The 12,548-nt window shown below is 28.2% G+C and overlaps 2 protein-coding genes across 14 annotated transcripts in view; one reads left to right on the plus strand and one right to left on the minus strand.

Annotated features, from left to right (window-relative positions):
• Window positions 1-12,548, plus strand: part of LOC126742188 (uncharacterized) — a 108,654-nt gene that overhangs the window by 49,040 nt on the left and 47,066 nt on the right. For all 13 annotated transcript variants that reach the window (XM_050448767.1, XM_050448777.1, XM_050448778.1 and 10 more), the window contains exons 5-8: window positions 5,480-5,625; window positions 9,408-9,623; window positions 9,679-9,967; window positions 10,960-11,067. In XM_050448767.1, the coding sequence (XP_050304724.1) occupies window positions 5,480-5,625; window positions 9,408-9,623; window positions 9,679-9,967; window positions 10,960-11,067 (759 nt within the window). The remainder of the gene's footprint in view (window positions 1-5,479; window positions 5,626-9,407; window positions 9,624-9,678; window positions 9,968-10,959; window positions 11,068-12,548) is intronic.
• On the minus strand, window positions 943-5,080 carry LOC126742189 (gustatory receptor for sugar taste 43a-like). Its single transcript, XM_050448781.1, has 8 exons — window positions 4,855-5,080; window positions 4,609-4,802; window positions 1,800-2,172; window positions 1,652-1,740; window positions 1,427-1,597; window positions 1,282-1,350; window positions 1,140-1,229; window positions 943-1,090 (listed from the first exon to the last, which is right to left on the minus strand). Exons 1-8 carry the CDS (start codon window positions 5,054-5,056, stop codon window positions 1,031-1,033), a joined length of 1,248 nt encoding a protein of 415 aa, XP_050304738.1. The 5' UTR covers window positions 5,057-5,080; the 3' UTR covers window positions 943-1,030.

Genomic DNA, 12,548 nt, shown 5'->3' on the forward strand with positions numbered 1-12,548 from the left:
AGTATTCCTGGTAATTCTTTAGGAGCCACACATGAAGTAAACATTAAAAGGCAATTTTAAAAAATATATCCTTTCTAGGAACGTGTTTCACTCTTAAATCCGAATTTCCGAGAGATATAACGTGAAATTGAGGGATTTAAGTCGCATAAGCGTTTTTTACAGTTTGCGATAACACATGAATAAAACACAAAAGTTGGAACAGCTATGTGGGCCAAATAAGTATATTTTTAACCCTTTTGAGTTTATATGATAATATCTTGGACTTGCGTTAAACGTCAAAACCAGCAGGTTGTTATTGTATATAGTGTTGGCCATTTAGTCAAATTTATTACCGCATTATATGCCGCAATATTCATATATTTTAATATAAGCTCCAGTACATGCATATTAATTATGTGATATGCATATTAATTGTTTATCTTAAAAGGGAGAATCATTTTGATTAAATTTTGTTTGACTGCGTTACAGTTTATGTAGTATTTTATTTATTGAAAATTTTGGAGGAGGAAGGGATTTGTTATTAGGAATAAACTGGAAAAGCATGAGGTTTTGTATTTAATAATTTACAATAAAAAGAAAGCATGCCCGGAGGTACCTGAAAGAAATACAAAAATCCCGGGAAGTTTTAAAATGAATTCTTCAAATTGCCTCATAATGCTTTTACCAATTTTCCAAGGTACAAATGAAAAATCATAGTTTGACCCGTTTCTCGGGGCCAAATTAAACTTTAAAAGTTTTCCTTGGTTTCTGTTATTTTAAAAACTTCCTGGGTGGCTTAATTTTTAATTTTGTTTAAAAAATCAAGTTTTGTCAGTAAAACTATAATCAATTTTAATATTATTAGTTTAATATTAGCAAAACAATTTCATATAACTAAACTAGGTTAAGTAAACCCTTGACTACTCCATAGGGTAGTAAAGTAAGCATGCGATAACCCTGGGGGGTTGAAAACTTAATTATATTGACGCACTTTGGTTGCTCCTTCCTTTTTGTTTTTAGTACATGTGCAAATTATATAAAAATATTATGGTTAAGGGCTATTTTTATACTGAAACAGTATCGCCAAATAAGTGAATACAGCACCGCCAATCTAAAAGTAATAAAAATAGCGTTTCGTTAAAATATTACAATTTTCTTACTTTAGGAAATAGTGTTCTATTAATAGAAGTCATTCCGTTGGCATTAAATTCGATTTTATTCCCGTTTATTAGGACTAATAAAGTTTTTACCTGAAAAAGGAACATGAATTAACTTTTAGGTATAAATTTAAAAGAAACTCACCTCTTTATGGACGTCTTCAGGCAAATCAAGCAAAAGCAACTTTATTACCAACTTTTTGGTTTTTATACCCTAAAAACCAATTTGGCAATAATTTTCCACGAGAATCAAGGAATTATTAGATATGTATAATAAATAAATAAATTACCTCAAGTTGGGCATTATGGTAAGGCTCAACAAACAGTAACATCCTCAAAATATGGCAAATCATCCAAAACGATTGTGTAAACAGAAAAGTCTGCTCCCCCGAATGAAAAAGCTGCTGGTAAAGTACATAAGGGGTGATTACTATGCATATTATTATGTTAAATAATATAACCTGAAAAAGTGACTTTCCAGCATAAGATTATATATATGGTAAACCTGTACTTACTGATATACTTAAGCCAAAGAAGGCGTTTAAAGCATACGAGGCTTTTGCAATACTCTCATATATCTTTATAAAACTTTTTATGGTTACTGCTGTAAGAACTTTAATATAAAAAAATGGCACTTCAAATGCACTGCTCTATATGACTTACCTCGATCCTTAAAATCGACTTTTCCATTATTACTCAAAAACTCAATTCGACTCCTCGGACCGTCCCTACTTACCCTCTTACCTCTAGCATCCGTAACGTGAATAAACCCGGATATCAAACCGTTAAATTTCCCTAATCTGATTTTTATTTCCCGAACAGTAATCCAGAAATTCACCTGCAGGATCATGACGAAAGCGTAAGGAAAGTAAAATGGTAAGCATTTCCATAAGTAGGCAAAGGTGCCGGTAAAAGGGATAATTAGTTTGGCCCACATGTAGGCGTCCAGGGTTAAACAAGTGAGAGTTAACAGGATTATCGGGAGGAGGAGCCAGGTTTTTTTCGAAGGGTCCGGTTGGCCCATAAGGTCATCAATCTGCAAAAAGAAATTAATTAATTCATGTTGTTTGTTAATAATGATTAATTAATTAGGCTTTTTTTGAGGGAGTGGGGATAATTGGATAATGTTGGTCGGATGGAGGATTAAACAGTTGAAAAGGGTCATTATTTTTATATTAGTTTTTTAAAAAGTTATATTTATAGGATCTGTACATTATATAGGTTTTGAGGTTTTTTGCTAAATTTGCAGTTTTTTTTGAAATTTTTTTTAGAGAGATTGGGTTTTTCTTAATTTTGAAAATATGCCCGTTCAGGGGCTCTTAAGGATAGAGCGTAGTTTAATTTGTGGGGTTGTTTTCCTAACTAAATTATTTGAATGTTTTGTAAAATGTGTCAAAAAAAACTTTTTTATAAATTTTTAATTTCGTTAAAAATAAATATTTTTTAATTCTTGTTTATTTTTAAATTATGGCTATTTTCTGTATTTTTTGAAAAAAAATCGCTTTTTTTAAAATTAAAAAAAGTATTCAATTTATTTATTGCAAAAACTTTTATGTAGAATTCAAAATTTAAATGTTCTAATAAATTTTGAATTATCAGCATTTTTAAAGTTTAATGGAAAAAATTACCGTTTTCAAAAATTATGTTTGTTTTTTTACGTTGCAATTTGTCCTTCATTACTTTCATTAAAGACCTTAATACAAAAATTCAAATTTAAATTTTGAGTATTTTTTTAAATCACTTTTTTCACATCAATTTTTGGGAAAACCGCAAAATAAATATTTAATGAATTTATTTAAAGAATCTTAATTCAAAGTTTTAATTTGCTTTAATTTTTTAATTTTTCCTATTTTTTCCAGAAAAAAATCACCCTGTCCAAAATCATGTTTTTCTTCACAATAAGTGATTTTTTTTTAAGAATAGGTACCTATTTAATTAATTGAATAGAAAAACCTTTAAATATAATTTAAAATTTGAATTTTCTTTATTTTTGAATTATGAACAATTTTAAATTTTATTGGAAGAAAATCACCTTTTTTAAGTTTGAATTCCGTTTTCAAAATTTAATTATAAAATCTTTATTTGGAATTTAAAAATTGAATTTTTCTAAATTTTTAAATCATTGACAATCTGTGAATTGTTTGCTAAAAATTACCTCTTTCAAAATGTTTTTTTTCTCATGATGTAAAATTTTCTAGAAACTTTAAAATACAATTTAGATTTTTAATAATTTCTGAATTTTCAGAAGAAAAATACTGTTTTCAAATAAAAATGTCAATTATTTTGAAAAACGCTTAAATACAGATTTAATGTGTTTATTTAAAGAACCTTAATACAAAACTGAAAATTTAAATTCTCGTTAATTTTTTGGAGTTTAATATAGCATTTTAATAATTTTTGAAATTTAAACTTTGTTGTCAATTAAAAAAAAATTAAATAAAACAATTTCATCGCATGTCAATTATTCGAACAATTCTTAAATATGTATTTAACAAATTCATTCAAGGAGCCTTAATTCAAAGCTACCAATTAAAATTTCACATGTCAATTTTTTCCAAAAATATTCAAAAATATGTATATAATGAATCTATTGATTCAATGTTTTAAAAATTTTTCTTAAATTTATACTCACTTTAATTCCTTTATTTAGAATTTAAATTTCCTGTAATTTATGAATTGTGGACTTTTTTTAAAAATAATTTTTTTCTCCTCATGTTATAGATTTTTTAAAAAACGTTGAAATATAAACCGGTCCAGGGACTCTTAAAGATAGAGAGTAGTTTGGGGTTGTTTTCTTAAGTAAATTATTTAAAAGATTTTAACTAGTCGAAAGTCAAATTTTTGCCGATTTTTTCAATTTTTAATTTTTGAAATATTATTTAAAAATTATATTTTTTTTCCTCAAACTCAAAATACTAAATTCCCAATTCAAATTCCTGCCTATTTTCTGTATTTTTTGCAAAAAAATCGCTTTTTTTTAAACTTTTGAAATAAAAAAACCTCTAAAAGAAGTATTTAATTTATTTATTGTAAAAACCTTTATGTAGGATTTAAAATTTAAATTTTCTATAATTTTAAATTATCAGCATTTTTAAATGGAGAAAATCACTTTTTTAAAAATTATGTTTGTCTTTTTACATTGAAATTTGTTATTCGTTGTTTTCATTAAAGAAATTAATAGAAAAATTTAAATTTGAATTTTCTATGCATTTTGAAATACAGACATTTTGAATATTTTTTTAATTCACTTTTTTCAAAAAATTTTAAAATACACATTTAATAATAAATTTATTTAGTTTATTTTTTTTTAATAAGCTGTATTTTTTGGAAAAAAATCACTCTATGTTCTCCTTATATCGCGAGCTTTCCAAAAAACCCTATAAGATATATTCCATTAATTTACTCCTCAAAAAAGTCTCTTGTAATGAATGACCATTTTCTGACCAATAAATTCCTCCAAAACCTACCTTACCTTTAACAGATACAAAAGAAACGTCCAAAACTCCTTAAATTTAACCGAAATCGACCATTGTCCGATCATCCACGTAACAAAAAGCATAAAAATCTCCGCGATATTCGATATGAGGGCCGCCAACCCTTTCACACGGATATCATAAACTTTTTCGACAGAATACGAGGCCAGAGTACACCACAGAGTCAGCACAGCTTAAAAAATTACATAAACAGCATTAAACTTTTTAGATTTTTAATAACTTACCAATCAAAAGCACTATAACATTCCCTAAAATCACTTTCAACCAGGACCATTGCAACATATAGCCATCCCCTTTTTTATATACAGATATGGGAAACAACCCCACCCATCGGTTAATTAGAAGAAGATATTTCAAATTTTTATAAAACCCTTTGGTCACCACCACACTGAAATCCCTCTGGACCTTACCAGAAACTTCCCTCATTTTATTGAGTAAACTTTCACAGAGTTCTTGCATATATCTGAAAATTATTGGGTGTGTTAATGTCACATAAGCAAATGGGTTTTTTTTGTTTTTATATTGGGGGTGCTAATTGATTTCGATAAAAGGGTGTTTTTGTTTGTTAAGTCTATTAAGGGGTTGTTTTGGTACAAAAAGCATTACGGATGATTTAACGGTAATATAAAGGTAATCAAACATTTGGGTGATTTATTGAAGAAAATAACTAGGGTATCGTTGATCTCTAGTCAGACTTACTAAATTGCGATGTGCGATGTGTTGGAGTGTATCGTTTGACAGCTCCTAATTTAATTGAAAAAACTCATACATTGAAGAGAGTCTAAATAAATACCTTAATAATAATTAAATAAGTTTAAATTTTTTATTAAAAAATTTTGTTTCTTTTAGGAATCTAAAGTTGGCCTGTACGGAGGCCTTGTCGGGCATCAAAAATTCACAAGAAATTGGCGTTGACAAAGTGGACAAATCATTAGTTGCGAATTTCGAAATACTTAATTTAGTTCCTGAACGTAGCATTAACAATAATACAACAGGTAAGGGATATTTTAATTAAACTTACCCTTTTATTTTTTTGCTCGATAATTGATTTTCCTAAAACGTTCATTTTTTATTGCCCGACCCTTTCAACGAGGGTCAATATTTATTTAGCGGGCGATTGTTATTTTAAAACAAAAAAGATGGAATGATAAAAGCCAATTTTTTTTTTGGAATACACATTGAATGTTTTTTGTAAGGGTTTTTAAAATATTCTATTCTGAAAATGATTTTTTTTGTTTTAGTCCAGTTTATTTACGTACACACTTTTTATTTAATTTTCATTACTATCTTTTTAATTAGGAATATTTATAATCATTTTTCTCTTTTGCCCTCATAACCTTTTTGCAACTCTTTACTTTTTTCTAATTTTGTTTTGTTATATCTGCTGATTTGCTTCTGATGATATTATTTATTTATTTATTTATTTATAATAACGCGTTGTAAATACAGTAAATGATTATCGCAGAATAAATTGTTATTTTCAGAATAACTCTTAATACTCTTTATATGGACATAATTTTAGACGTCTTTCATGTTTTTGAAAATCTACCTCCTTTTATGACGCTATTATGATAGGGAATAAAATGACTTTTTTATCCTTTTTAATATCTTAATTAATGAAATTCGAAAGTATTCTTCAGTACTTTGAAGTTACACACACTTCTCTAATCTGTATAAAAGTTCCCCTTGTATCTTTTTTCTTAAATTTATTAACTGCCTGGAAGAAAAACAAAATGAAGGCTTTTCTCCAAACAGGTGAACAAAAATATAAAAAATGTTGGCTTAATTAGTGTTTAAGAAAATCAATTACCTTGAAAAATTTTTTGTCTTATTTCAGGCAGTTGAAACATTTTCTCTTTAACAGCTACTTCTTAAGGTATTTTTCCAGACAATTAAAAAAGTACCTTATTTGGTTTCAGTTTATTAATTATTTTTTATTTAATATATAAATTATTTTTTATTCAGACAGCTGCACTGCTACTTTTTTTACGCATTTAAAGGCAATTAAAGTAGGAAAAATCAACTGCCTTAAAAAATTAATTGCCTCAATTACTTTTTGTCTTATTCCAGGCAATTAAAGTACTTATCCAGGCAGTTGAGTAAAAATAGAAACAACACGACATTTTGTTTTAATTCATGCTGAAAAAAATCAACTGCATGGAAGAAATATCTTAATTTTTGTGTTTTTTCAGGCAGTTGAATAAAAATATAAAAGTTACTTCATTTTACCTCAGTTTAGGCAATTAAAGTGGCAAAAATTAAGTGTCTAGAATAATTATTTTAATTTTTGTCTTATTCCAGGCAGTTGAAACATTTTTTTTCTTTAACAGCTACTTCTTAAGGTATTTTTTCAGACAATTAAAAAAGTGCCTTATTTGGTTTCAGCTTAGGCAATCAAAGTAAAAAAAAATCGCAAGAATTATTCCTTATTTAATATAAGAATTATTTTTTATTCAGACAGCTACACCTGAAAGAAAAACATCAATTCTTATCTTTTTTGCGCATTTGAAGGCAATTAAAGTAGGAAAAATCAATTGCCTTAAAAATTTTTTTTGCCTCAATTACGTTTTGTCTTATTCCAGGCAATAAAAGTATTTAATCAGCCCGTTGAGTAGAAAGAGAAAAAATACTAAATTCTGTTTTAATTCATGCTGAAAAAAATCAACTGCCTAGAAGAAATATCTTGATTTTTGTGTTTTTTCAGGCAGTTGAATAAAAATTACTTAATTTTACCTCAATTAAACAATTCAAGTAGAAAAAATTAAATAATTAGAAGAATATTAATATCGTTTATTTAGCATAATAACTACATCAAAAAAATATATAAAATATACAAAATAGATAGGGCTGCAAGGAGAAAAAAATACAAAAGCATTGAGAAGCACGAAAAACTAAACATTAAAAAGTGATAAAAACTAACCTAGAATAAAAATGGTAAAAATAAAAAAGTTTAAAATTATAAATATAATTCCAAAATTAATTGCTAATATAAAATGGTAAAGATAAAATTGTAAGCTTAAAATGAAAGTTTACATTTTACATATACAATGGGTACAAAATATTACAACAGACCTGACGAAGACAAGAATAAAATATATTTCGCAATATTTCAATATTATTTCAATAATCTTAATATTTTTTTAAACTTAGAACTATCCAAAAGTAAAACAATATGAAGGCAGCTTTCCAAGTAGTTGAGTTAAAATAGAATAATTATTTCAATGAATGTTAAAACAATCATGGTAGAAATATCTTCATGTTTATCTTTTTCTATGCATGCAAATGAAGCATTAAAAATTTTCTACTATTTTTTCTCTATTTTCCATTAAAGCTTGCGATATTTACCGATTTATTATTGATAAATTATTTTTTTCTTACAAGCACTCCTGTAATATTTTTTTTGAAATATTTACTAATATTAAAAGGATTTTACAGAAACTTAAAAAAAAATTATTTGTTTCTAAAAATTTTTTTTCTTAAATAATTACTATTCACTATATTGTTCCTTAGGCCCTTTCCTTATTTTAAGTTATTTTCTTTAAGGACTTATTTATGGAATTTTTACTATTTTATTCTCGTATAAATAAATGGTTTTTTCAATTTTTAACCCAATACAACCCAACTAAACCCAACCATTGACCCAAATATTGGCATTCAACGTCAAGTTTATAAATAAATTTATAAATCTACATGCTTCAGTGCTACTACCTCGACGTGTGTTTTTATGCCATTGCTGCATTGACAAAGTAAAGACATTGGCGTTGATGTCTTGATGTTTATAAATCCCCCTATAACGTTTCAGATAATATAAAAATGGAAAAGGGTTGTCCAGTTTGTTTAAAGCACTCTTTTTTATGTGATTCTTATTTTGGTTTACAATTTATTAATTTTTTTTTTAATTATGAGTCTTTAGTGTCATTTTTCTCTTTTATCTCTTAGCTGTTTTGCACCTCTCTATCCTTTCCAATTTTTTCTTGCTAATTGTCATTTTTATTTCTTCTTACTATTCCTTACTTTTTTTTACGTGTAGGTACTTTTTTAATAAAAAACTTATTTATAAATGATTTAATAAAGGATTTATTTATGTTATTTTTAATATTTTCTTCGGTCAATGGATTTCACACTTTTTACCCAATCAAAAACAACCCAATACATCTCAACCCAACCCAATCCAAGCCAGCTTTCCATCTTTTTTTAATTTTTTTTTGTTTTATTGCTAATTGTCATTTTTATTTTTCTTTACTATTTCTAAGTTTTTTAACTTATAGGTACTTTTTTTAATAAATATGACTTTTGACAATTTCTTTATTAATTTTTACTGATTTATAAGTGATGAAATGTTCTTTCTACAGGCACTATAAAAAAAATTCAAAATCTTTAGTCACATTAGATATTTTTGAAATACTTCAAATAAAAAAAAATAAAAAAAATCTGAAGTTTCTATCATTTACCAAATCGTTCCTCCAACCCTTTTTTTTATTTAAATATATTTTACTTAAGGACTTATTTATGGGATTTTTATTATTTTCTTCAGTCAATGGATTTTACACTTTTTACCCAACCAAATACACCTCAACCCAACCTAACTCAACTAAACCTAACCCAATGCGACCTAAATTAATTCAATGCAACCCAACCCAAGTTAACCCAACCATTTACATTCAACGTCAATTTTATAAATCAACAAGCTTCAATGCTTGCCGTTCAACTGCCTCGACGTCAATTCATACACGTCAACGCTAACGTCAACTTTTTAAATCCCATTATAATATTCCAGATAATATACCTCAGACATCAAATACATTAAAATGGAAAAGGGTCGGGTTCGTATCGGGTCGTAACGTCCGTCTGGATACAATTATTTGGCCAGGGGGTGACTTATCGGTTGCCGCAGTTTCCGTAAGAGCCCGAACGGTTTTTCGGGTGGTTACGGCCCTGGCTCCGCCGTTCGTTATGGAAAGTGAGCTGGACGAAGATGGGCAGTGCCTTAGAGGTACCACGTCCACAATTCTGGTACAATTAATGTCAGTTTTATCTTTGTTTTTTAGGTCTTCCTTGCCACAGGGTGTTGACTTCGGATAAAGATAATTTAACTTTAGTTTTTAATGAAATGCAAAGACTGGAAGAGGAGGAGGAGGAGCAGGAGGATGAGGAGGAACAGGAGCAGATCAACGAGGAGAGCGCCGACTACGACGAGTACGGGCGCTACGGGCGCGACTACGACGAGGAAAAGAACTTTTTTCCGTTCCAGAAGTTTAAGTATCGCACGAACTGTTGCTACGGATTGTCGATGGATTTATTAGAAAATATCGCCCAAGAGTTAGAGTTTGATTTTAGGTGAGAAGAAGTTGCTTAGCCTAAGGGTGGATCATGCTTATTTAAGTTATGCTTTGTTGCCAATTTAATGCGCATGTGTATTTTGATCTTATTCTAAAACACTTTACATATAGAGGGTGTTCGAAAAATAGACAATGGGTGATTCCTTGTAAAAAAATATAAAAAAGGGTTTCTATAATCATGGGTCCGGAAATGCACTGTTTTCAAGATACAGGGAGATTTTTTTAGAAATATTATTTTTTTATTAACATTAAAAAAATATTCACTCGATTCCTTTAAATTTTCGCAGTATTACTTGTTGTATTAAGAGGCTAATTTGGCCCTAATTAGTGGCGTCTCAGGGGACATCTTAGCATATATTATTGACAAAAAAATTTATGCCAGTGCCTTTCTTTCGACTTTAATATTTGTTGTTTGATTAAGCATTTAAAAATACAACTTTTTTGTCTCTTATATTTTTTTCGTGTCCCACTCCGTTTTCGACAAAAAAAAAATACCATTTTATTGCATGCCACTGGACAAAATTGGTTTATTAATTTTTGGTAAAAAAATCACAAACGCCTTAGAAAACAAAACATCAAAAACATTTCTAGGAGCTTTTTATTACAACAAATGTTAAAAATGTCCACCATCCATTTCTGTACACCTTCTCACATTAATATTTAAAAAAAAATGTATCACCCTGTATCTTGAGAACTGTGCATTTCCGGACACATGTTTATAGAAACTTTTTCTTATATTTTTTTACCCACTGAAATATCTCCGTCTATTTTTCGAACACCCCGTATATTTAACGTGTTTTTCCTCTTCCGTGTTATTCTAACAAAACTCGGCAAAAAGTTAAATTACATTGGCACATTTTGGTAAAGTGTCCTAAAACAATTTAACGCGTATCCTTTTCAAAAAAAAAAAAAAAGTGATATATAGCCGGACCCTTGAGCGATCACCCCCTTGTACTTCTTTTTTATCCAAACTTTTCCTTTTTATTTCAGGTTATACATCGTGGCGGACGGTCTGTTCGGCTCCAGAATTCCAATGGGCCAACAAACCGATCACCAAAGGGTCAAAAGGGACGTGGGCAAAAAGTTCCTCAGTTACAGGTTGATCCGCCCCTATTTTTTACAGGGCGGTCCAGAGCTTAACCAAGAAATTTTAACCACGTATTTTAGGTCAAAAATGGCGAGAAATGCTTTCAAGATATAGGGTGATAAAGTTACAAGAAAAAAAAAGTTTTCTATTTATAACTGCTTGAAATATTTCTATGAAAGCAATTCTAGAAGCACTTTTTATATATATTTTTTAAATTCTATTATTATTGCATCGAAACTGAATATTTTAAATAAAAATATAATATGCCACTGGTTCTTCCAAAAATAAAAACTATTTTTTTAAATCCTCATTTAGTTCGGAGCTAATTCGATTTCTTGACTTTTTTTATGTACGAAGCATCATTGCCGATTAAAAAAAATAAAACACATTATATGCATTAAGAAATCGCAAAACTCTAATATCGAAATAAAAAGCTTATCACGGTGTTAGGTTAGGTTCGATTACGTTGGATACATACCGACTTTTACACTTTCAAATTTTACATATCAAAAGATCCTTCATCATTTTTAATTAAATAAAAAAAACAGAATTTATCAATGACCTTGCTGCCCTCTCGGCAAATTATATTGCAGGAATATTACATCTACAATATTGCGTCTTGCACATATATTACAAGTTTATTAGAGTCATATTGCAGCAATGTTTTAATGTCCGCTTTTTTCATTGAATTTGCAATATTGATAAAATATAACAAAATTAATATTCCACTCTTATTAATAATATTATTGATGAAAGGTAATGTAATAAGTTATATTTCATTGAAATCCACTTAATAAACATTTGTTTGTAAAATTTAGCAGATACCCATGAAATTAATCAGCTATTTAATCAATCATTAATTATTTTACATAAGCAATATGGCTGCAATATTACACATCGAATTTCAGTGATATATATCGCATTTCTGACGGTTATTAAATATTGCAAAAGTATTGCAGATGCAAATAAAGTTAACAGTATATACGCAATATTGCAGATGAAATATTAAAATATAAATTGAAATGAAATATTGCTGGAATTTTATATAAACAAAATTACAGCAATAGTGTGCTTGCAATACAGATGCAATATTACACTAGCATTTCATTGATATATTGCATTTTCAACAGTTATGAAACATTGCAACAATATTACAATTATTACATATGTGCATTATTAACTTTGCATTGTATGCGCAATATTGTAGCAAAAAACATGTAATATTATATTTTAAATGCAATGTTACTGTAACGTTGTATCAATATTTCAGAAATAATATATCAAAAGAATTATTGCTGCAATATTTCTGCAATATAACGAACGTTGTTGCAATATAACCTGCCCACTTTTACCTAAATTTTATGGACTTCTTAAGTCCGAATATGCTTGTAAAAATTGCTAAATGCCACTCAGTTTATTGATGTGAACATATAGACTATTTTCATAAGTCAAATCAGGTAAATTATAAAATACATAACTCTACGTTCAATAT

The sequence above is a fragment of the Anthonomus grandis genome, chromosome 11 (assembly GCF_022605725.1).
Source record: "Anthonomus grandis grandis chromosome 11, icAntGran1.3, whole genome shotgun sequence".
Lineage (NCBI taxonomy): Eukaryota > Metazoa > Arthropoda > Insecta > Coleoptera > Curculionidae > Anthonomus > Anthonomus grandis.